At 36.6% G+C, this 26,543-nt stretch overlaps 2 protein-coding genes and 1 non-coding gene across 5 annotated transcripts in view; 1 reads left to right on the top strand and 2 right to left on the bottom strand.

Moving 5' to 3' along the window:
* LOC129780364 (flotillin-2) overlaps positions 1-26,543 on the top strand; it is a 384,914-nt gene that overhangs the window by 70,700 nt on the left and 287,671 nt on the right. The gene's annotated exons all lie outside the window — the stretch shown is intronic.
* Positions 1-26,543, bottom strand: part of LOC129780359 (glucose dehydrogenase [FAD, quinone]) — a 52,685-nt gene that overhangs the window by 9,215 nt on the left and 16,927 nt on the right. For 2 of the 3 annotated variants that reach the window (XM_055788543.1, XM_055788542.1), the window contains exon 3: positions 8,215-10,685. In XM_055788543.1, the coding sequence (XP_055644518.1) occupies positions 8,534-10,396 (1,863 nt within the window). In that variant the 5' untranslated portion in view covers positions 10,397-10,685 and the 3' untranslated portion in view covers positions 8,215-8,533. Of the gene's footprint in view, positions 1-8,214; positions 10,686-26,543 lie in introns of those variants that run through there. The other variant, XM_055788544.1, reaches the window with a different exon arrangement.
* LOC129780696 (U4 spliceosomal RNA) lies at positions 26,110-26,245 on the bottom strand. Its single transcript, XR_008744004.1, has one exon. It is a non-coding gene; the product is annotated as a U4 spliceosomal RNA (small nuclear RNA).

The following is a 26,543-nucleotide window of genomic DNA, read 5'->3' as shown; positions in this document are numbered from 1 at the left end:
GGAATGGTTCCGCACGTGCGTTTATAATTTAGTATTGAGTGCGCGTCGTTCGAACCTTATAAAATTGTAAGGTTATTAACCGTGTTTCCACCATTTCCGCTCAGTTATTCGTTGAAGGGTTATTTCATTTCCAGGATAACTTTGAAACTTTTTCACGCGTCTTTTGTAACGTTACTGTGCACATTTCAAGTATGTATCACACAGCAGTGGCAAATTTGGTTTTTTATAATATGTTCCATAGCTGTGAAAATATTATCAGTTATGATACAGTTATTTGTTCCAAATGAATGACATCCATAATAATTAGTTTGACAGTCGACGTGTAAAGACTATTTCGATGTAGTTGCTCGCTCGTCAAAAACACATAAACACCTTCAATAATATACAATTATTTAGCCACACGCACTGATTGATGCCAAAGGTTGCTCGAGCAACTTTTATTCGTGACGCACGTTCAGCATCTGAGAAAAGTGCATTCAATTTTCTCGCTCTGATGTAGTGTTTTATCGTCATAAGCGTAACCCGTTTTATAAACCCGGAAGCTACGGTGATCCACAGTTCTTTTCTGCGCTGTATCTTCTATGTCTCGAGATTGCATTCCGTTGTGCACGGATAATTTAAACATAAAAACTTTTCGGTCAGTGACACCAAATTACAAATTCTTTGTGCTTAAAAGTTACAAATCTGGCGTTCCGCCATTTTGCCACTTGACAAGAATAATAGAGAAGTAATTTTTAGTAATTTTTGAGCGGTGTAACTTTATGAAAAATATGCACAAAGGGATAAAATATGCATAATTCTAGTGTTGCTTCATGTTTTGGTAATTTCCAATCACGTTTTCGATGTGTTTAAGTGTAATGAACGAAAAAATATCGGGAAAGAAAAAAAAATCTATTTTCATGATTTTTCAAAACATTGTTATACCAATTATTCAGCTATTCGCTTCATAAAAACTAAAAAAAAAATCTTTCAATACAAAAATACCTATGTTTCAATGATACACTACCCAGTCTTGAATGGTAATGCGAATGCGAAAGTTATAAGTTTCGGAAAGTTGATTAAATTATAACAAGATCGAAATATTGCTTTGGTATTATTTTTTTTTTAATTTTTATCATCAATTTTGAAAACGTGCAAAAAAAATCATTTGAAAACTCATCGTAATTTGCTGCTGCTAATAATTATATTAGCATATAACTATCTGATCTGATGCATCCCCGAAACCTGTGTAAAATTTCGTATTACGTTTTGCTTTTTTTCTTCCCGTTCGATCGATCGATCGCTCAAAGATTCTCATATCCCCAAATGCCTTAAAACTGTTAGGCGTGAATTTTGATGCCTTAAAATGATGGATATTTCGTTTACATGTGTTCTTCTATCACAAAAATACAGCCTTTCAAAATCACTATGTTGATTTGACGTCTTACTCCTTTGCTTTTTCTGTCTAGTACATATATGATATTAACTTTTACCAAAAATGAAAAGAACTAACTTTTACGATATTTTTCTGTTCATTGCATTTTCTCTGTCATCGATGTACTCAGTTGGTTTTTGAGTAATGTATATTGCAATACTAGTAATATTCTACATAAAACTAATAAATTAAATTTGATTGGAGCTAACTAAATGAAAAAATTGCATAGTTAAATGCAACATAGAAAATTGTTTTAGACGTGAAGTTATCTGTTTGAAAAACAGCTACATCATTTCGTATCCAGAAGTTTCTAGTTTTGTGGTATATGATTTACAGGTGTATGCCTAATGAGTAATATATTTCGTAATATACGTAATACACTTGACAAAAAAAATAGAGGAATAGAGTGCGAAGTGGAAATTTGAAGTTGATTTTTCAAATGATGTAACTTCGTGAGGAACCATGCATGGATATGGAATGTACTTCATTATAAAGCTTCAAGTTTAGGCATATTTTACGAACACATTTTTATCCTGGTGTATGTAGATTAGGGTGGCAATGAATGTATGGAAAAAAATTGATCATCGAATTGAAAGAACCGCCATGTACATTTTGCTTATTGGCCCCAAAAAAAATGACCGGTGCGAACATTGGACATGATTTAGGGGTGTCTCAAAGCGCTCAAAGTTTTGATTTTTCACTTTCGAAAATCTCCTAAGGGAGGGAGATTGGGGAGTGTAGTATATGAAATCATAGTCTTCAAAAACAAAAAAAAGTAAACAACAGTCTTCAAATTGCATGGAACCTCCAGATCTAGTGTCATCTACAAAAAAAAATTGCCAAAGATCGACTCTTTGGGACTTTTGGTATCATTTTTTTTTCGAAACCAATTTCATGCGGTTTTTTTGGTTTTCGAAAAACTCTAATTTTAACGTCTTCGACACTTGTAAATGAAACCCGATTGAGATAATATTTTGCATAGGGTATTTTATCGTGCAAATCAACTTTTCGCAGGAAGTCCCGTATGAAAAATCGAGATGGTCATTTTCATAAACACCTTAAAGCATACGTTTTAACTTGTGTTGTATGACAGTAGATCTTGACGTTTAATGCGATTCGAAGACATCAGGCAACATTTTGTTCTCTGAAAACCACATTCAGAAAATTTGTTTAGATTATTTTTTTAATTATTTTAAAAATGTGCCAAAACAAGTTTTTTTGTAGTGTAGGTAGAAAATCTACTCTAGTTTTGCCAATATTGTAATAATTTCTTTCAAGTATCCCCAAAACCCCTGTGAACGTTTCATAATGATACATTTTGCAATTTTTTCAGCCGATCGATCAAAGTTTTGAGTAAATTAGAGGAGCACTGTTAATTTTTATATTTAATCGAATATCCAAGTAGTTTTTCTGTATTTCTCAACAAAATTATATCTACAAAATAACAAGAACTGCAACAAAAAATCCAAAATAGATTGTGGTGGCGGCAACTATAGCAATCGCATTGAAACGAATTTTCACCTTCAGTTTTCAACCGAACAACACAACACTTACATCTGGAATATTCCTTCTTTTTATCTGGTTTAAAATGTGTTGTTCTTTGACGCTACTTTTAACTCAATAACGATGCACGAATTCGCGAAAATTAGACGATCGATCGGAAAGTAACCAACCACTAGTAAGCTCGGAAACACTCCCAAATTCACACAACATTCCCCCAGCAAACAAAGTAGAAAAATCTACTTGCTTTTTATTATTTCGGACATTACTTTCCAATGCATCTAACTGCTCCATTGAATTGTATTGAAATAATTCTTGATGGAAAGGTTCGGTAGGATGCAACATGCTACTGCTGATGATGCCAGTGCTGTTGCTGCTGCTGAGGTAGTTTTCTTCAATCCTTTTCGCTACCACTCACGTTGCTAATGCTATCTGCTTCCCGGTTAGCAAATGAATGATCGACTCGCATCGCTGTAACGAATTAAATGTATGCTGACTGACAGGAAAATCACACAGGGGTGGGGTTTACGACGCAATGTTTCGCTTCTCTATTTTTCCTTTTCCTCTTCAATAGAGTTACAAGCACGGTGAATGGCTACGATCGTTTTTGCTGTGGTATTGACAGATTCAAATTATATTCCGCTGTAACTTTAGTTACTCTTTTTAGTCGGTAAAATTTGGGATTTATAAATCGGGCCAATCAGAACTTGGAATTCAGCGTTTAGGTGTCACGCTTGACATTTTACAATTATTCAATCCTTTCTCCAGGAGGGATTGTGTGTGTAAATGATCGTGGTTGTAAATGTCTGATCGGCTCTACCCGGCGGACACGAAGTTACTTTGAATTTGCCATTAAATTGTTTGGCAAGAAATTGTGTTAGTTTGGAAAAACAGAAAAAGTGCAGGTTTAGTAATTGCGACGATTACTAAAAATATAAAAATCGAAATCGGTAGTTTCCCTGTACTTATATATATATATATATATATATATATATATATATATATATATATATATATATATATATATATAAGTTAAGGAAACATCTGTACAACTGGCTGTTAACAAAGAATGGGAACATTAGAAGATGCATGCTCTCAACGCATTCATGACAAGGATCATGAGATAGGCCAAAGATTGCAAATAGCCAACAACAATCTAAGCAGCAGCGATAAGGACTCCCACGACGAAAGCGAGAATGCAGGAATCCTAAACAAACCGATGAAGATGGAAACTGGAGGAACACAAACAGAAGCGCAATACCACAACAACGGAGGAGACGGAGATAAGCATGCTGGCGTGGCAAGAGAAGAAAAGGTTGAACGTTGTAGCAAATCTGTAAATAAATTAGTCTTAGTCCTAATGTCGTAGAGTAGAGTACTCTTTAAATCCGAAAGCCCGGATCGGGTCTTTGACTTATATATATATATATATATATATATATATATATATATATATATATATATATATATATATATATATATAAATATATATATATATATATATATATATATATATATATATATATATATATATATAAAATAATTCAATGACTCTAGTTTAACGAAGATGTAATGACAATAGAGCAGGGGTTTTCAAACTATTTTGGGCGAGAGACCCCTTTTCCACAATGAAGTCACTATAATACAAAAAAATATATTTCCTCATCATATTCAACAAAATAAATAGACATAAAATTTAGTAAATATCAAGTGTAAATAATAATTTAATAATTATTCAAAAAAAAATTCTAATCGCAAATCAATCTATCCGCAACTACCAAACTACTGGTTTTGCCACCAGTCAGTAAAAAGACGACGCGGTGTAATTTTATCCAGCATACTAAGCATACTGCGCCCTGTCCCGACTGGCTCAGTACTTTTTACTTAATCTTATGTGTACAATTACTCCCCCTTATTCCACGCGGCAAGTGACGTGAGATAGCAAAGTTTCTCGCTTCATTGAGGACGCTACTTCACTTTTCAACTTTTTTCTTTTTGATACCCGAGTCGATAACATATGGGGACACGACTCCAAATCTCAGACTTTTTCCCGTCTTCCAATGTTTCTACACGTTTAAAAAATATATTCTGTGCAATCATTATTTCGTGAAATATTTATAATCAAAACGGAAAGGCAATTTTAAATTTTATTAAAAAACATTTCTGTTGTAAAACCTCCTACTGAAAAGTAGGAAAGGTTCTGCCAAAAATGAAATGTTTTCAGTCAACGCTAGTTTGGGTGTATATTCGATTCTAGATTTTTGTTTTCTGGTTTTCAAGAAAACCAGAATTTACGATTTTAATACATTTTATTATTCGAGTGTATCTGAACACTTATTCTAGTAAACTTCTAATTTATCGATGCCGGAGAATTCGGGAGACTGTGAAGATACGTTACCTCTATTGCAGAGTTTCTTAAAGTGGTCGATATCGACCCCCTGGGGTCGATTTCGGTTTACCAGGGGTCGACATAAACGAAAATTGATTTTGGGGGTAGACAAGGTCTGAAAATCGACACCTATAAACTAACAAAATTCTTTTTTGAAATATTTAAGATGCTGCACAAATTATGTTACGTAAACCACCTTGTTAAAAGAATGACTTATGTTTTAGTAGAAAGTATTATTGCTGTATATTTTAAAAGCTCAATAAGACGTGCGCGTGCAAGAAAAAAAGAAAAAGTACGAAAAGTACAAGGTGAAAAATTCGGCAAGTAAACAAACGTGAGCAGGCTCGCGCAAGATAATGTGTTTGAGCGTTCAAGTCCTCTAGGCACGTTTTGAATTTCTCTGTATTTTGAGGAGGCGATCTGGCGTAGTGGTAACATCCATGCCTCTCATGCTGAAGGTCACGAGTTCAATTCTCACTCCCGACATTCTTCCAAAAATGGAAGTACAAGTGACGAACCAGCCAAATGAGTTGAAAATCAAAAAATTCTCTGTATTTTAAACATATTAGGCTGTCAAAAAAGTCCTGCGGTATTTTTTTTGAATTTTCATTTGTTCATAAAATTAGTTACAATCATCTGTTTTAAGTCAAATATGCGCTGTTTTGTTCGATGACTTGTTCCCAACGAGATGCCAACTTCATAATACCCTTGTTATAGAAGCTCGCTTCCTTATTGGCAAAAAACTCGGATAGCCAATTTTCACAGGCCTCTTTTGTGGCTTACTTCTGACTACCTAGCTCGTTCGCCATGGACAAAAACAGGTGGTAGTCACTTGGTGCAAGGTCCGGAATATACGACGGATGCAAAAGAACCTCCCATCCGAGCTCCCGGAGCTTCTGGCGCGTCACCAAAGAAGTGTGTGGCCTGGCGTTGTCCTGATGGAAGACAATGCTGTTTATCAAAGATGGCCTCTTCTTCAGGAGTGCTACCTTCAATTTGATATGTCGATTATTTAAATAGGTCCAGATTTTAATAAGTTATGAATTTTGGAAAAAGTAATTTTTTTGGAGAGAAAAAAAAGTGAAAAATGATCGGATAATTTTGAAAAACCATAACTTTAAAATGACAAAATTCACATCTTTGAATTTTGGATATGTTATGTTCAAAATTTTTAGTCTAATGCCATGTAAATAACAAAAAAACAATTACAATCAATATCTACTAAGACGAAATTATTATTTTTTATTGCGTGATGATGATGGCAAACCTTTGTAGAAAAAGACTTCAATGTGGTTAAAAACAACCCGAATCAAAGGAACCATTTGAAAATCAACGAACGCGGAGATTTAAAGTTTTCGCTAACCAATATTGAACCGTATTTTGAAATTTTGGTAGTTGCGGATAGATTGATTTGCGATTTGAATATTTTTGTGAGTAATTTGTTTTAATAATTATTATTTACACTTGATATTTACTAAATTTTATGTCTATTTATTTTGTTGAATATGATGAGGAAATATTTTTTTGTATTATAGTGACTTCATTGTGGAAAAGGGGTCTCTCGCCCAAAATAGTTTGAGAACCCCTGCTCTATTGTCACTACATCTTCGTTAAACGAGAGTCGTTGAATTATTTGATTTGTGGCGTATCATAGTATTGCTTAATGAAGATCTGAATAGTATTCGATTAGTTGATGACTTGAAAATCCGACATCACTAACTATTGTGCAAATAAATGAAATTATGCTGTCTAACCTTTGAAAATTATTTTTTTTTATAAAAAAAAGTTTTGAAATTTTTTTTAAGATTCAGTTTTAAATACAAAGTTTTATATTCAACGAAAAACTCGAGCTTTAACCTTTTTAATGAAAACAAGTTGAAGGTTTCGTTGAAACTGGAGTGGGCCAAACAACATTTCTATTTTGCAGCCGTAACTTCGTGACTAATTATGGTGAGATATAGCATACTTCAAAGCTGAAAATTATTGAATTTTTACTTGGAGGTGTGCATGCGTAGTGATAAAAATACCGGGAAAGAAAAAGATGTTTTTCAATGTTACTATAGACTTGAAAATGCATTCCTGACCAGACCAATAGCTAATATTTAACTCTTACCATTTTTTTCAAATTAACCTCATTATGCCGCCTCCATACGATCACTAGAACTTTTCAGTAGGAGGTTTTACAACAGAAATGTTTATTAATAAAATTTAAATTTGCCTTTCCGTTTTAATTATAAATATTTCACGAAATAATGATTGCACAGAATATATTTTCTAAACATGTAGAAACATTGGAAGACGGGGAAAAGTCTGTTGTTCTTCGATATTTTTGATTACCCTTCATGTGATAATTTATCATGAAGTTACAATGTCTCAAAAATAACTTTCAAATGTCGAAATGACACTACGCATTCTAAAGTTTTTGTTGGGTGTGAATTCGAGTGAACCGGATTTTCTATTGGAAAAAAGCCATAAGTTTTCCACTATCTCTAATTTTTATTTTCTTAATTCCAATTGGTCAATTCAACTTTGTTTTAGGCACAACGAATCTTTAATTTCGAGTCATTTCCAAACGATTACTATATTTTTCCTATAAGTAAGAATGATAATGCTTAACATTTTTTCCTGACATCAAGAGTTGTTCTGTTTACTCATGGAATATTCCCTTAATTTTACCACTATAGCCGATCTTGCTTATCCAATTTTGCGGTGCAGTTCTGCACAACCGGCTCAACCTTGATGACTGCATTGCAATCCGTTGTCAGCTTACAACTGCAGCTTGCCGTGGCTATGTTTTACGTAACTGTAAACCCTTGAAAGTGAACTTGATTTCTCGTCGTCGCTTTATCTTATTTTCTCCCCCTTCTGGTGGCTGTGTCAGCGTAAAGAAAACATTCTGGTCATACAGGTTTTTACACAAGTGATCATTTTATTCTTTGTCTTTTTGGTGATTTTCTTATTATACCGATCGTGTCTTTTCGCAGAGTAATATATTTACACGGGGTTGTTAACCCCAAGCACTGACAGACTAAAGTCTTTACAAGCAGCATGGAAACTTCACTAATTGACTATAGGAATGTGAGTCATTTCAACACTGTCACAATCATAAATCTTCAGTTCGTTACAAAATGGCACACAATATCCTCTCTAATTTATCTAGAAACAAAGAAGGAGACTAACCAATATAAACATCATTTATTTGCTAGGTCACCAGATCTCTTCCATCTTCATCACCTATGCCCCAGCCAGTCTTCTTTGATCATGTTGGCGCCCTTCTCGCCAATCATTATTACAGCGGCATTAGTGTTTCCACTAACGATCGTTGGCATTATACTAGCGTCTATGACACGTAATCCGGTCACCCCATACACACGTAATCTTGGATCCACCACAGCCTCCGGGTCCCACTGCGGACCCATCTTGGTTGTACCCACGGGATGGTAGATAGTCATCGATATTGTTCGCACCTGGCAGTCCAAGTATGCATCCGAAAGGAATTTATGATGTTTACAGTTGGGAAGAGGCTTCCGATGAACACGGCTGCCAAACTGCTTGAACACATTCGCGTCAGCAACTCGCAAAGCGATCTTGGCTCCCTCCACTAGCGTCATCGCATCGAAAGGATCTTCGAAATAGTTAGGATTCATGATGGGATAGTGGAAGGGATTTTTCGATTTCAACCGCACCCATCCTCTCGATCGAGGACGTAAAAGCAAGGGCATGATAGTCCAGCTAAATGTGTTCGCAATTGGGTGAAACACTTCTTGGTATAGATCTTCTTTCAAACCAAGAATTTTTTTGACCCTTGCTCCACCATCCGAGTTCAGCGAAGCTGGTGCCATGTGGAACTGAATATCTGGCCAATCGTGGGAAACGTTAGCGAATGGCGTGTTTACGAAAGCGACACCTTCTAATCCACCCAACACCGTCATCGGGCCTCGTTCGTTGATCACATAGTTCATGGTTACGGAAGCTGCTTCGAGGCGGTTCTGCAGAATCGCTACTGGTTTGTCGACCAAGAAGGTCAAACCACCCATTCCAACATGATCCTGAAGATTTTTCCCAACCGGCAGATCAACTATCGTTTTAATGCCTATCTCATCTAGGTGTTCCTTTGGACCAATACCTGACAGCATCAATATCTGCGGAGTGTTGATCGACCCAGCGGACATGACGATTTCTCGTTTCGCTTTTACGAAATGGCGCTTACCTTGTCGGAAAAACTCAACACCAACCGCTTTTTTCGTGCCAGGGTCGATCAATAACTTTGTGACATGAGCGTTCATTGCAACATGCAGATTCTTTCTGAGCCTTATGGGTCTGAGGAAAGCTTTAGCCGTACTACATCGACTTCCACGACGAATAGTTCCCTGAGCAATCATGAACCCCGTTTGTTGGGCTCCGTTGATGTCTCTATTCTCGTATCCTATTTCTGTACCGGCTTCTACGAATGCTGCCACCAGTGGAGTATGCCATGGTGATTCCTGAACTGTGAGCAGTCCTCCCTTACCATGATATGGATTCCTGGCAAGATATGGGTTGCGGTTATCTTCCGATTTGATGAAGTATTGCAACACGTCCTTATAGCCCCAACCGTGGTTACCCAGCGACTCCCAATGATTGAAATCGTTTTTGTTCCCTCTCACGTATATCATATAGTTCAACACGCTAGATCCACCAAGAACTTTGCCCCTCGGCCAGTTGCAACGATTATTTACCATGCCGAGACATGCTCTGTCAGTAGGTTCCGTTTTATAAGCCCAATCCAATTTACTAAGCTGAAGATACGCCGACAAGGATGGAACGTCTGATATTTCATTCTCATCGGGTCCAGCTTCTAGGAGTAGTACCTTCCATCTGCTCACCTCGGTAAGTCTATTGGCCACAACCGCACCCGCTGATCCACCTCCAACGACTATGAAATCATATTCCGGATATATATGGTGCTGGTCAATGACTCGGGACTCTGGGTCAACTCGATCGTAACGATAGTATGAGATCGCTCCCAACAGAAATGGAATCAGCCATAGACTAGAGCCAACCACTGTGGCTGTTTTAATCACAGATGATGCTATCAAAATATTGAAAACCATTGCTGGAATTATTATTATGTAATACTAAGAACTAAAAAACGGAACTGGCGTTTCTAGTTTTCAAGAATTTGGATATTTGCGCCAATTTTTACTGGTAGCTCTCGTGTGATATTGACTCTGTGTGCGGCGGAACATAATTCAGTACGCCGCGACGGAGAGATTTGAAGTCCTTGAATGCGGAATATCCTGTTTCGCTGCGGTAACTCCTTTGTTTGTGGTTGCTTCTTCTTTCGTTCTCTACTGAGGGCGAGTGGTAGGATCAAGTTGGTGTGATGATAGGTGTTCTCACCTGAAAGTAAACAGAAATTTGTATCGCATAAATATCATCATAGCGTATGGACTGTTATTGTGTCTTAGTAAACATGAATTAATTATTGTCTTTTCTTTCTATTTGTTTATTGCAGGTAAGGGTAAACATTTACCGCGCCGTATACGTGCGACATAAAACCATCAATATTGCTCATAATACAGGTAGGTGATTCAGGTTTGTTTGTTTCTAGAGGAATTGGAATATTCTTCTCCACGCTTATGAACAGCGCATGAACACGGAAAAAGAAATAAATTCCAATTTAAAAATTGGAAAACCCTATGTATGAATTCATTATGAAAATACGACAAGACAGCTCCGATTGACATCATCGAAACATATTCTGTGTGATTGACATCAGATGCAAACCTGATCTGGGCTGGTCTGAATTATTTTGCAGAGAGTTAACCACATATTAATAATAAGGAAAAATACTGCAGAAACTTGTTCTGTGTGTCACTTTGTGAAACCGGCAAATAACGATGAGGCTGAGAGAACGGGTAGGTGTTCCAGCATTCACTTTGCTTGCGAGCTATATTTGCTATCTAGTCTATCTTCAGGGGTTTTCGTGAACCGTTTTAGTAGTTCGAAGTGTTGCATTTTTATAGCATGATGGGAAAATCAATTTCACTGTAGAATGGCGCGTTTGGTCGCAGGTATGCCATGCGATGTTTTTTAAATATGTTCGCACTGCACGAAAAAATATCTTCAAAAAATATATCAAATGAAAAATAAAGTTCTTCAATTTTTCATCTGATTTATCTTTTAATACAATATGTTGTTCAAAATTGGCGTTTAGTAGATTATTACAATAATTTAAAAAAAAAGGGAATATTGTGCAGTTGTGGAAAAAGATAAATCATTGGCCGTTTTGTCTCCAATTTTTCCATAATAATGGGCTCGGAATAAATGCTAGACGAGTTCTATCAAAGTTATCCATACTCAGATCCTAGTGACAAAAATTAAAGATTGGTGTCCAAGTAGGACGAAGGGATTATTGCATTCAAGTGTTTATCTCTTTCGATATTATCTTAGGAAGGAATTTGATAATTATGTCATCAGTAGATTTTATTTGTGATGTGATTTTGTTTTCACTTTATCGTAACCTTTCAAATGTAACCTTTTTCTAATTTTTATATGAAGTTTCATCCTCAATATATTGATGGTGTTGGTTGATTGCTGTTTAGAGTTGAACGAAAAAAAGCGTACGAAAGGTATAAATTATTTAAATTGCAGAGTGAAATAAAGGGCGTGTCACATCAAATTGCATCATGGAAAAAACGCTGTAGAAATTTAATTTTTAGGAATTGTATCTTCAGCTTTCGCTTATAATCAGATAAGAGTGTATAGATCACGTTGGCCATGCTTCACTGACAATTTTTCGTAAATTTGGAAAAATGTCGTCGAACGAAAAAGAGCGTCGTGCATTAATCCTGTGCACTCATTTCGAGAATCCGGAGTTGTCACATCGGGACATCGATAAGATGCTGGGAATCGTCCAATCCACGGTCAGCAGAGTACTAAAACGATACTTCGAGAACCTAACCATCGACCGGAAGGTGAAGAACGGCAAAAATGGATGCTCCGTCAGTGAAAAAGATCACAAGCGCGTAGTTAAGCAGTTTAGACGTGATCCGAGAAGTTCGGTCCGGGATGTCGCCAATAAGCTGAATTTGTCAAGTTCATTCGTCCGGACCAAGCAGCGGGAGGGCCTGCGTACATACAAGGTTCAGAAGGCTCCTAACCGCGAGGAGTGCCTACAGAAGCGCTTACTACCACTATTGAAGCAGCACGTGGGTCCGACCATCTTCTGGCCGGATCTCGCTTCGTGCCACTATTCAAAGGATGTGTTGGAGTGGTACGAAGCCAACGGGGTCACCTTCGTGCCAAAGGAAATGAACCCGCCCAACGCGCCGGAGCTTCGCTCAATAGAGAAATATTGGGCGATTATGAAGCAGGCCCTCCGGAAGAACCCAAAAGTTGTCAAATCGGAGGCGGACTTCAAGAGAAAATGGATTTCTGTTCAAAAAAAACTACAACCTGACGTTGTACAGAACCTTATGGACGGGGTAAAGAGGAAGGTGCGAGCATACGGGCTTGGGCTCGAAGTATGAATAAAAAGAAAATGCCAAAAGTTGTTTAATAGTTTTTATTTTACTGTCTAAAATTTTCAAAAGGATCGGTCTACTGGGCGAATTTCTACAGCGTTTTTTCCGTGATGCAATTTGATGTGACACACCCTTTAATTTATATCTTTCAACCGGTGCCATCGTGACATGTTGAAAGATTAGAGCTGCATTGTTTGCTCGTTTGACAGTATAACTGAGAGAGCACAGATTGCTTGTGCCAATCGACCAATCAGAACGCGCGTTTTCATTTAGTCACTGCTTGACATTTTTCAATTGTTCAATAGTTAGTTTCAAAAAAATATAGTTTCCTGTTTAGGTGCGTCGAAACATTTCCAATCGGTTGAGGCAAATATATCTGCGATCTATCAAGAAATGGTCGCGTTCAAAACCTTCAAAGCAAAAACAATCTCGAATTCATCTTGATTGTTATTCGGACATCGAAGTGTCATATGAGTGTGTTAGAGGTGTGCGTTGATGCGATTGCGAATGATTTATTCGAATTTTTGAAAATTCCCTTTTTTGTTCGAATGTGTCCCATGAGTGCGGCAGTTTCGGTCAGTCCTCGGGCACTTTCGGACAACGAAAAAATACTTACTTGATGAAGCTTGATGGAAATTTTGTGTTTATCAACAATTACTTTCGTTTCCTCTTATTTCCAGCATTTTCTGCATTCTTCTGTTTATCAGTATTTGTCTGAAAAGAATCTGCTTGCTATGGTGAGTCAGTGAAAATTCGTGATTTTCCCTTTTTCCGTCCTCGAATGGTGGTTTTCCGCGGTGAAGCTTTTGGAAAAGGTTCAACATTTCCCGGGGACAAAGTTGGCAAAGTAAAATCTTTCTGTACTGTAGACGCAATGTTTTGCAGCATTGTTGGATTACCCGATGAGTCAGTTGCTACTTCCGATCCAGTAGGTGAAATCATTTGAGCATTCAAGTTGAGGGCCCATAACTGAAACATCCAGCAGCTGTTGGTGATGTGTGCAATAAGGTGGAAATGATACATGAATTATGCCATTTTCTCGGCAATACTTCATTGTTTCCAAAGTGCAATAGCTTTTGTAATTGTCGAGCAATAACAAAATTGATTCGTTTACGTTGCTTTTTGCTACCTTTCTCAAATGTTCCAGAACATTGAGAAACAGTTTCCGTGATCCAACTGCAAGTTGGGCAACTGGCCAAGCCAATGGATCTGGTTGGACCACCTGTAAGCATAGAATAATGAAAAAGTTCCGCTCGAAACTAGTTTGATAGCTCTTTGCATCTCAAGGCTCTTGATGCTGGCTTTATCGGTTTCCTTTTTGTAGTTCCGAACCATCATTAGGCCTGAGAATCAGACTAAATTGATATTTGTTAGTAAACAACAATCTATACAGCAGTATAGCACAATCGAAATATGTCGCTGCGAATTGGGTATAACCTAATCGCTCGCTCGAAATCCAGATGCAATGTTCGTTCTACGAATGCAGTGGAGAGAGGAGAGGAATTTGAGCTCCCGCCGATGGCAGCTTTCTCACACGGTCTGAACTTAACTAGAATTTTCAATTTCTATTAACCAGTCTTGATCCTGCCAGCGGCATGATCCGTGAATTTTGAAAGATGTATCTAAAAGGATATCCCATTAACTTAGGTTTCTCAATGATTGACACGGGTTAGAAACGATTTTTCAGATGAACGTTCATTACCGTTTTTCTAAAACGGTCTACAACACGATAAAATTTTGTTGCTGACCATTGTGGTGTACTGTTAATCACTCTATAAGGAAGATTGTTCGACTGATGAACGATGTTCGAATCTGAGTAACTTTATATGCATATACAGAGGTATCTTGAAGATACCTGACTTCACGTACAATCTAGGCATAACGTAAACATGTTAATTATTTTTGTACCCATAATGTCCGGTTGAATCAACGAGGCTTAATTGTGTTGTTGAGATTTCTATTCAGCATTAAAAACTGTGTTTTGATTGTGCAACACGAATAATATGTTAAAAAATTGTAAAGATAAAAAAAAGATTTTTTAATATTGCTACGTTTTTTGTATTAACACACATGTCTTCAAATGTTCTCAACGTAACTCCTAAAAATATGTTTTTACCATATCGATGTATTTGGAAAGTTTCTTGGAAATAGTAAGCAAATTCATAAAATTTCAGGAAGATGGCGGTATAATACGACAAACATATTAAAAGGGTCTATTTACTATTAAAAGACAATAAATAAGAGATTAACAATGAGCTTTTTTGTTTTAAATCACATCAGTATACGTAATTTGTGGCTATGAATGATGGTTAATGTACAAAAATTTGAAGTTTCGAAAATTCATAAAAATTCGATGTTCCTCAAAGTTTGTCAAAAATAGTTTTACCATCTTGGACTTATTTTTTAAGTTTTCTACATGACGAAAACTACGTATTTGAAATATTGCAAATTAAAGTTTTTTTTTGTAAATAAAAAAAAGAATACTAATTTTTTCACAGTGTATATTTTATTAACGTTTAAACATCAATACTCTATCTAAGACACTATTTCGGTACGACTCATAGTGTTTGAGATATAAATTATCAAATATTTCTCTTACTAAAATCGATACGCCCTATGGAGAAGTTATACTTGAGTCAAAAAGATCCCAATTGCTGTGGAAAACTCATATTTCATCCAACACAAACGGAATATAAACTTTCATTCGAATCACGGTTTGTCATTTGTCGATTTCACTATTTTTGCTGCAAACGGATTTTAATGATTTGCATACCGATCGAATCGGAAATTTTCTAAGATTTGTTTGATATGCTATACATTACAATCCCATAGTCTGTATATGGTTTAAATTGATGAAAATTAGAAGCATTCTCATTTCCCCATACATTTGTTCTGTCCATTTGTGTGCTTTTCCGAACAGAGCTGTCGATAACGGGCAACGTATGCAGCCGCTAGAATAGAAACAACGAAGGGGGATAGCGAAAAGAGAATACTTGCGAAGTAAACTCCACCCTTGCATAGTAAGTAAGCTGTCGCTAGCGTATAAGTATTGCATCTCCTCTGAGGAAAATTCTCACAATCTTTCTGTGCCCGAAACAACAAAGGTCGCTTATTCTGCACGTTTTGTGTTTTATGTTTCCCCTCGAGCTGTGAACGCTAGCGAATATTTCGCTTGAAATGCATCTGGCATTGCAATTAACACAATCATCCGAGCAATGGCAAAGCAGGCGAAAAAGGAGAAGAGTATAAATGATTATAGGTCGCTTCTAGCCATCAGTGTTTGGCTTTGTGTGTGTTCCTTGTTTTCGTTGCGCGAAACTTAGAACTTGTTCATTTCCTGTACATGTGATTAGCACACCTTCGATACTTTTAGATGCCATTCGTATTTGATCTCGTGCGCATCGGCTCTGTTCTGATGCAACAAGCTTCTAGCTTTGTTGACGGTTTTGACCGAGAGTGTTCTCGTTCTCGTCTTATTATTCTTGTGAGGGAACAAATGAACCATGACTCAAACAGCTGATTCTACAAAATCACGGCTCATTCCACACCATTAAAACTTTTCACTATTTATTTTTTTTATTTTTTTTTTGCGTCTTTACAACATTCACATTTTTTCTCCAGTTAACTCAGTTTGTGGCTACCTCTCTCCAATTCCGCGGGCGCACGCGCTCACCATGTCATGTTCCACTTGATCTAACCACCTTGCTTGTTGCGCTCCCCGTCGTCTCGTACCAGCCGGATTCCCGATAAGGTTATCATCTGTCCTGATTTATCAGGATATTTTCTGATTTTGAGATCTATTTGGGGCGTCTCGATTTATTTTTCACAATCTAGCCTTTTTCCTGATTTTAATGAAAAAATAAATTTTGTTGCAGAATCAGAATTATTTTCAGTGTATTATGTTTATGAGTAAACCCTTTTTTTATTGAAGACCAAAGTTTTGTCAGCATACAAAGAGTAGCAGTTGGATCTTGCACTTGATGTTTGATTACTCTGAAACCGCAAAAAAAAAACCACCAGTGCTCGTAGAAAGACAGAAGCCATAATCTCCGAAGTATTTTTATTTTTTTATCGCCCAAAAAATAAGTTAAATAAATTTCACGTGTTTTTATTTATTTATATCTCGAAGAATCACAATGGTTTGGTCATAATCATAACTGTGATAGGTGTCCTGATTTTCAACTTCGGCCAGATGGTACCCCTAATTCCCGATGGTTCATCCTCCGCCTTCATTTGCAGTCCTCTAGTACACCGGCCCGTCATTCAAGGACTCCGAGTGCCGAATGGTCTTCCATTTTTATTTACATAGATTGGAGGAGTTTCGTTTCTTGTTTTTAAAATAAAAGACGCAAAAATGTAGGAAATTTGATTTTGAACCGATAATTTGGTGTCTGCCAATCTTCTTTTTGAAGTATTTCTATGCAAGTACTGGCGAAACCACTTCGCACCACTTTTTCGAGTGTTTTGGTGCCCAATAATCGGTGTAGTATTCTGCCGTAATCTCGCAAACTGACGCAAGCGCCAGAGGTAAGAATTTTCAGTACGGGACTTTTTGTAAAATTGCATGTATAATAAGCATACGCGTACATTACGAAAATCTGATCTGTACAAAATGTGTATTGTTGATGGAAAAACATTGCCATCGGCTTGATTTTTGAAAAAATGCAGTTTTTTTCAAGCTATGCCACCAACGCCAGTTTGTTGTGGAAATTTAAATCGCTGTTTTCACAACCGATTGGCGTTCACCCATAAAAGTATGCAAGAATCTGTTTCCAATTATTTTCTCCAACATGCTGCCGTTGAGCGAAGCATCAGGGAGAAGAATTCACACACTTTCCCAACTTTGTAGCAGGCGTTAACGTAGTTGAGAACCCGATTGTAATAATTATGGACAGCACCGATTTTTTCGAATTCAAAATGCAATTGAAACCATCCGTGTTAAATAACATAAAGCCGTCCGAAATTATCCGAAGTAAAACAGACACAGTCGTTTCGTTTGGAGCATTTAGAAGAGTGCAGCTGTTCACCAAATCCGACATTTACCCTTCAATCAACACTCAGCTTCAATTTATCCGAAAGAGGAATTGAACCGACGAGGAAAGTAAACATCGTCAAGAAGCTTTGTCCCTTGATGCCTGAAGAAAAAAGACACTACATATTAGGGAATCCTTGTAATCAACAATTAAATTGATGAGTTTGAACTATTTAGTTCTAATCTTTATGAGCTATATGTGAGAACAGCAATACACTTCAATCTAGGATAAACTTTACTTTAAGGTGAGTTTGATTTTATGAATTTAAAGTACGTGGTTTTGTGAGCTTCTTAGTACATTATTTGTAATTCTGAAACAAAATTGCTATTATAAAAGTAACATTATATGGGGATGGACTGTTTTTGATTAAAATATTTGGCATGGCAAGCTTTTCGGAAAAGTGTTTTTTTTACAAGAAAGAAGGCATGTGACTTTTATTATGCCAAACGTTCATTACGGAAGATGTTGTCATGTGAGATTTGTTGTCCCTGCCCGTCTATCAGAACAGATAAAAAAATCACATCGCATCACTATCAAATTACGTCACATCATAGGGGAAATGGCGCTTGCGCCACATCACAGTGGAAATGGCGCTTGCGCCACTCCGTTTTCATGCTTTTACGAAGTCATTTTTTCACATTTCTGTAAATTTTCACAATTGTTTGGAAGGATTTGGTATTCTTTATCGATCTATAACAAAAAACGTAAAATGTCAATGTTGGCGCTTGCGTCACTTTGCGAGATTACGGCAGTATTGTCTTGTATGCTTTCAATCGTTGTTGGATCATCCATATATTTCAGGATCCCCCAAACAGTAGTCTTGATCACACGATCTAAGCAGCTATGCGTGGTGTGTGTCTGGTTGGAATCACATTTCGGCAAGATCCAAGGCTTGCATTGTATGCTTGCTAAAAGTCTGTAATCATCAACCGATAGTGGGCAGCATTGACAGTAACTTGGCGCCCGTGTTCATCTTTGAAAAAAAAATGTACCTATGATTATGCCGGCCCATAAACCGCAACCAACAGTGCATTTTTCTGGTTGCATTACTAGCTCTTGTTTTGCATATGTCTGTTCATCGCATCAATCTAGAAATTTATTTACGTATCCATTCAACCGGAAATGAGCTTTGTCATTACACAGTAAAATGGTCTATGTTTGCGAAACACATTTTTCACAGAGCACGTATTTTGATAGTAAAATTGAATTATTTGTAAACGTTCCTTCCATGATGAAATGTCAATACAAACTAAGTATTTTTTTACTTTGCTATATACTATGAAACACTTGTTGCACACAAATTGGCTAAATAACCTCCAAAAATCTCTTTGTAGCTCGCACGCGAGATATAATTTGTGCAAAATACTGAAATTCATCCAAAGTCGGAAATAAAATCAGAAATTTGGTCATTTGAATTACCAACATTTCATATTTATTTATTCATTTATTTATTTTTTTTGGCAGACTTATCTCACTTCTTAACTAGGCGAACCTAGCCAGAATTTTCACCTGCCCCCGGGCTTCTGAATGCCAAAGGGGGACTAGGCTCTGCGGAGTGCACGTATCTGCATGCTCGTGCTGTTTTAGTCCTGACCGAGGAATTGTCGGACAATCGCGCAGGTGCTAAAGATGACCGACTTTTGGATGCCGGCCAATTCCTTCTCGATGTTCAACACCTTTAGCGCTTCCAGAAGTGTCTTCGGGATAATTCCAGTTCCAGAGAGAACGACTGGAACAATTCTTGGGACCTCCCTTAGCCCCCACAGTTCCTTGAGCTCCACGGCTAATGGTCGGTACTTGCAGATTTTGCGACCGTGGGTCTCCTCCAGATTCTGGTTCAGTGGAATAGCGACATCGATGATGGTGACTTTGCGGTCGCTCTTGTCGTAAACCATTATATCTGGGCGGTTGTGGTGGATCGAGAGGTCGGTCAGAACAGTGCGATCCCAGTACAGCTTGAAACGGTCATTTTCCAGGACAGGTGCAGGCAGGTACCGGTAGTTTGGTACGTTGTCTTCCAGCAGAGCACATTGGAGCGCCAGTTGTCGATGAACAATACGGGCCACGTTGTTGTGGCGCTCGGTGTAGGCTGCGTTGGCCAAAACGGGACAGCCTCCCATAATGTGCTCTATGTTTTCACCTGGTTGATGGCACATCCGGCAAATGTCATCAACATCTTGATGCCAGACGTACCGCCTGCAGTTTCTCGTCGGCATTATCCTGTCCTGGATGGCTAATTTATTTTTTTTATTTATTCATTTATTTATTTTTTTGGAGCGAGAGAAAACCCCCTTAATGATAATAGGAATGATAATTTAAAATAGATCTGGAAGGTTATATTGGTGTTTTTAAGCACACACAGTGAACTTTTAATGTTTTGCTTAAGCACATTCGATAAAAATCATCAGTTGTAAAATAAACATGCTGTTTGTTTGCACTTGACAAGTCGAATGTCTTTAAGGAGTTTTTGCGTGTTATTAATGAAAATAATATTCCAATGATAATCGTAAAGGAACGATAATTCAAACCATTCAAACCAACGTTCATTTTAGTACACGAAGAATTGAATTTGACTGAAAATAAGTTCATTTGTAATCACAATCGAATTCAGCTGTCCACTTAGTGAATGGACAATTTTTAGTTAATATAAAGGTGAGTTTCTCATTGGAAATCGATTCGCTAGTTTACTTTCCATAACTAGCGTCGTCTGGTAACAATCGCGACCAGTTGACGGAGACATTCCACTCAATATTCAGAGATAGAAAATAAACCGAAACAAACAAGCTCAACATTTCACTGCTCTTCTTGCACTCATGTTAGTGCAGGGAAAACAAAACTCAGGAAGGTGTCATAAAAGGAAACTCTCCTCAACTCCACCACGCCACAGCATTGCTAGTTTTACAAATGCTTCGTTTTTTTTTCCTTTCTCATGGACATGAATTGATTCCATTGGCAGCTATGACTGTACACAAAATTTAATCTTGCTTTAATTATCGACGACGAAGTGTCACTTATATGTTGTTCCGGCCGGATGTTTACTGTCATGCTAATGTACGCGACATCCTCTCTGTCCTACTTCTGTCGTTGCAAGGCAAGGAAGCAAGGAAAATATTGTCCACTTTTTATCGATATCGCATTTCCCGAAATATGTTTTTCAACTCAACAAGAACACGTGGATGTGAGATTAATTGTTCCCTTCGCAATTTGTTGACCGATGGCGAGTTACGTCATCATACATTTAGCCGAAATACCCGAAAACAGTCAATTATGATTTTTTTCAATCATGTGACGGCTAGTTATTACGATGAAACATTATGAAAAATATCTAACACGTCACTATATTTCTGTGTCAGTTTTTGTTCGTATAGTTATTTTTTTTTTCAATTTGTAATGACCATAGATCCTCCCAAAGAAATATACATTTTTTATTCGTTTTCGATAATAGCAATCAATCATCACACTGATGGTCTAAATTGACGAAAGTGTGGCAGGAAATTCAATTTTCAGCATCAGTGGTGGGAATTCCTCCACTGTCGTGCGGTTCATTCAATTACTGTAAAAAGCTTTATTTTTAGACAACTTCCCTTCGGCGCTCACTCCGATGAGCATCACACAAAGGCTATTCGTTTCAATAAATCGATGTGTTTACCCTTTAATTCCTGGCAGGTTTTGTGTTGTTGTGCTGAAATAATTAATGTATCGGGGGGATAGTTCATGTCCCGCTGTTGCCGTTAATAAATGTTGTTCTACTCAAATTGTTCTGTGACAGTGACGGGATGAATTATTAATTTTCGGTAGATTCCCATTGGACTGTGCCTCATTGTTAGAATGATTTTATCGCGGGTGTAGATTATCTGAAGTATACAGGATGATTCAGAGGAACTGTCACTCATTTAAATTGTAAGTTTATTTTGGACAAGTTAGATGTTTACTTTTGATCTGGGTTAGTTCAGTTCGAATCTTCCTCCCTTTGTCTTAAATACAAATTGCATTCGTTTTGGAAAATCCTCGCATCCTTCTGTTCTCTCCAAGGGCTTTGAGTTTCTTATAGATACTCCGCGGTAACATGGTTTTCAAATACAATTTTATAACCAGTTTCGCGTCCATGATATTTCAAGCGCACAAACGAATGAATTTTACAAATACACGTTATGTTGACATTTGAAAACACTTCAAATTAAAACCACCTAAATGTGTATTCAATTTACCCTTTTTGAACAAGACAATTTTGAAAATCGGTGACAATTACTCTGAATCACCTTGTAATGGTATTATCGTTCCTCTCGATATCATTTTTAAAGTACAAACGATCAAACAAATATCAATAACGAGGAAAAATATGAAAATCATTTGTAATATTGGAAAAGTAGTGGATGTCGTAGTATGAACTGTTTCTTTCGCATCCTTTATATCTATATACAGTTCGAGTAATTCGAGCAAATTTGACCTCATCGCGGTACCATTCAAACAACAAGACTTCCAAGCGTGGTAAGAATTTGTTTGTAAATTACATAATAATAACAGGAAGAAATTTTCTCCTCTCGCATAAATGTTGTTGGTACTGAGCGAATGGTACTTTTATGACCTGCAATTTTGCAGGCATAACTTCTTTGCTCGTTTGTTCCATTCACTCCCGCAGCTACCAATTTGAAATAACTACTTATTCATTCTGCAAAGCACATTGGTATAGCAAAAAAAAAGAGGTACTTTTAGTCACACTGTTCACGCTGGCTCCCCCGATACGTTTGCTATGGAATAAACCAACTGTCTGACTGCGAATAGCTACTGCTGCTGCTGGTTGTCGTCGAATTTGTAAAATGATGCAGATTAGCGGAAGAAATATAAATGATTCGACATGGGCATAAATGTCGCAATAAATATGCGAGCTTGCATTAAATAAAATTAATGTATTTCAATGAACACAAGCGATGTGCGTATTTCGTTCGTATCTTTCTGGTCCGATTTTACAGAGAATTGGCATAAATCAACGATAATCGTACACAAACAATTCAAAAGATGCAAGAAAAGACAATGTTATCTATCTTTTGCATATTGTTGTTCCTCCAAATTGTTATAGTTGATGTAGTGCTATTCATTCGAACAATAAGAAAAATTTGATGCCGATACAATCGATCTTCCGATACAATTCAAACATTTTTGCGTGGAAATTACATGCAAGATGTTATTTTCTTTATTATCTATTCCTACAAATATAAACATCATAATACATACAAAAAAAATTAAACATCTATATCTATCTATCTATATATATATATAATCTATATATATCTCTATATATATATATATATATATATATATATATATATTTCTGTCTGTCTGTCTAATACAAATTTCTAAATCACTCGAGAATTAATCAAGCAAATGGAGCCAAATTTGGCACGTGAAGATTTTAGGGGGTGGTGTTCCAAAAGATTAAAACACACATTTCAATCAAGCATATTCCAACCAAACATGACAATTGAAAATTTTCGGAAAACTCTGATGAAAATGGGAAAATTTGCGAAAATTAATTCCCATATGTTGTACAATTTCATAGTGACAAGCGTTGTTAGCCTATTTGATGTTTGGGCTAACGAAATTGATCTTTGTTCGAAAGTGGAAATTGATTTTAATGTGATAAAACTCACTCCTGTAGCTTCTTCTATCTATATAAATAAAAATGGATCACCGAATGTGTTGATCGGAGCAACACTCTAGGAAAGAATTGTCCGATTCAGCGCTGTCTTTATTCTATCATATTTTCTGTATCAAAAATTTATTCCATGTAACGGAGAAACATGTTATTTGCAAGTGGTTGGAAAATCTTGAACGAGAATTGTGTCTGAAAATAATCCCCTAATTATTATGTATTATAATGAAGAGTTTTGGTAGAAGTTCTAGGAATTTTATAGTAAAAGGTAATTTTAAAGGGTAGTTTAGAAGATCAATCAATGAACAGTTCTGCGATTGGACCCATGAACGTGCCCTTAGTATAAAACGTGAATGTGATAACGAAAAATAAATTTTGGACGGGGCGAAGTTTGCCGGGTCAGCTAGTAATATATAAAACGAGATATTTTTTTATGAAATTTACTTGACCCTGCCATACACCATGATTCAAGAAAAAAAGTTTTGTTTATTCGCTAGAAATGTAAAACCATTCTAAGAGATATAATTTTGAGTTAGGAATGATTTAATTTTCTTTAAATTTTATTTCAACTTGGCCGAGTACACTATTTCGACACACGCAAGTCTATTCTAGAATCGAGCGAATATTACCGCATTAGAGATAATCAAAAAATTGTATTTTACCATTGCCATTGCTATTACCATTGATTCGAAGGGACAATGGACTATTTAATCGAATTTGGGTAATATATTTTTTCATCGATTTGGTATAATTTACCGATTGAGATTCTGCTATAGATGCTAGGATCTCTTCTTCTCAAGAATGTTGAAGTGTTGGGTGAAACTGATAGTATACTTGCCGAACACATTCTGTCAAATAAATACCGGGAATTTATGTTTTTAAAGAAATTTCTTTATTTTTCTAAATTCATATTATCACCTTCAAAATAGACCCTTTCTGTTATTCGTATCTATGTTCTATGTTCACTGTTTTTTTATGACAATACGGTGCTGTCAAACGAAGTTTTCGATGCTGTCCACTGCCGTTCTTCAATCAAAGTTTTCTAGCATATTTGTTAGCTTTGAACATTGCAGTTTGGCAATACACCAAGTTTTTTATAAGCAGTAAACTATTGTTTAATGAAATGTGAAGATTTCCCCTCAATTGAATCAATAACATGGTGGGACAGGTGGAACATGGGACAATTGAACTTGATACTGGGAACAAACAATAAGTTTTTTGGCGTTTTTTCCGAAAGATTATGCATAAAAACATCGTTTCATGAAGAATGTGATGTTGATGTTGATGTTGATCTGCAACATCATTTCAGAATAAAAATCTCATTGTTATTAGGCATTCGCTAACAAGGTGTACACGAGTTCTGTTAATTTTTTTTTAATTTTTTGAGAATTAGTTCGTTCATCCAAACCAGAAATGGGTGCATTAGCCTTGTTGAAAGTGTGACATAAAATTCTTGTACTTTTTTTAAGTTTTTAAGCCGGGTTTTTTTAAGTGTGTACATGTACATATGTTTATGTTTCTATAAATTGTAAATTACACAGTAGTTAGTAGTAGCAATTTAGGCGTTAAGTTTTCTGTTCCATTATATTATGGTAAATTACACAGTAGTAGCCATTTAGGCGTGAGGGTATTCTATCTGTTCTTCCATTGTTCAGCAGACCGGACAGCGGAGACAGTTGGTATTGATCATTGTTGGGTTATTTATAGAACAGCAGCCCGATGTTTCTTGCAGAGCAGAGCAGTTGTATGGATGAATCGATCTTTGTTCCACCGTGGATCGATTTCCATCGATGATGATGGTTGCGTGGACGTAGTTATTCTATAACAACACAAAGATGGTCAATTGAGGGCCCTGAGTTTGAACTCACGATCGATCGCTTGGTAAGCGAACGCGTAACCAAGTGGCTACGAAGACCCCCAAATTCTTGTACTTGAACCGATTTATATATTGTGGATCTACAGAAAATACTAGGTGAGACAATTATGCCTAGAATATCAACATGGGACTATTGAGTCTGATGTTGTTTATTGAATAGCTGGGAACATGGGATCAGATTTTGATCGCCTCACTATGTCTACAGCCGATAAAATTTTTGAAAAAAGCTTAAGGTCTTTTGGCACTAGTCGTCAATTTAATTCAATTTATTTATACAAAAGCTACAGTGTAAGGAAGAATCCTTTTAAATTACTGCAACGCGCGATATAATCATCATAATCTGTTCTGAATGCAAACTAAACATTTACCTTACATATAAAAACTACTACTCAGATGTGCTAATTCCTCCCGTTGAACCACTCAATGCTTTTCGTGTAAATATGTTGGTGTCGAAGAGTTAATTATTTTATGTAATAAAAGACATGTTCTAAGCTTGAAAAACTCATAGGAAGGACAACCTAGTTATCGCTGTTGAAGATGTGTTACTCTAGAAAAGCAAAGCAAAGCGAACACACGAATTTAGAGCTACCCGTAGTCTATCTAATGCTCTAGCCGAAACGTACATAAAATGTGGCAGTAACAGACTTTTGAATAGCTTAATTTTAGTATTAGAATTCAACATATTTGCTGTCAACCTTAGTTGACGAAGCACGTTAAAAACTTTAGTACATTGAGAGCTTACATGTTTGTCCCACTCAAGATCGTTTTGAATGATAAATCCAAGAACAGACGCTGACTGCACATCAGTTTTCAACTAGCAATAATCGCACCTCGGATGTACCTCATTGGTTACGATATCGCCACTGCGCAAAGCTATGACTGCACATTAGGGTGCCAATGAATGTATGGGAAAAAAATCGACCCTAAAATTTCAAAAAGTTACCCTATACAAAATGTTCACCATCTCGAAAAAACACCCTATGCCAAATTTCAGCTTAATCGGACTTAAGGGAGAGTGGCGCAAAGCGGTCAAAGTTTGAGTTTTTGAAAATCGAAAAATCACCGAAGGGGGAGAAATCGGGGTTTTCGAAAAAAAATGCTAATATGAGCGAATGAGCTAATATTTTGCATAGGGTATATTATTGTGCAAATCAACATTTCGTAGCAAGTTCC

This window comes from Toxorhynchites rutilus, chromosome 3 (assembly GCF_029784135.1).
Source record: "Toxorhynchites rutilus septentrionalis strain SRP chromosome 3, ASM2978413v1, whole genome shotgun sequence".
In the NCBI taxonomy this organism is placed as follows: Eukaryota; Metazoa; Arthropoda; class Insecta; order Diptera; family Culicidae; genus Toxorhynchites; species Toxorhynchites rutilus.
This window is presented reverse-complemented; position numbering and strand designations above follow the sequence as displayed.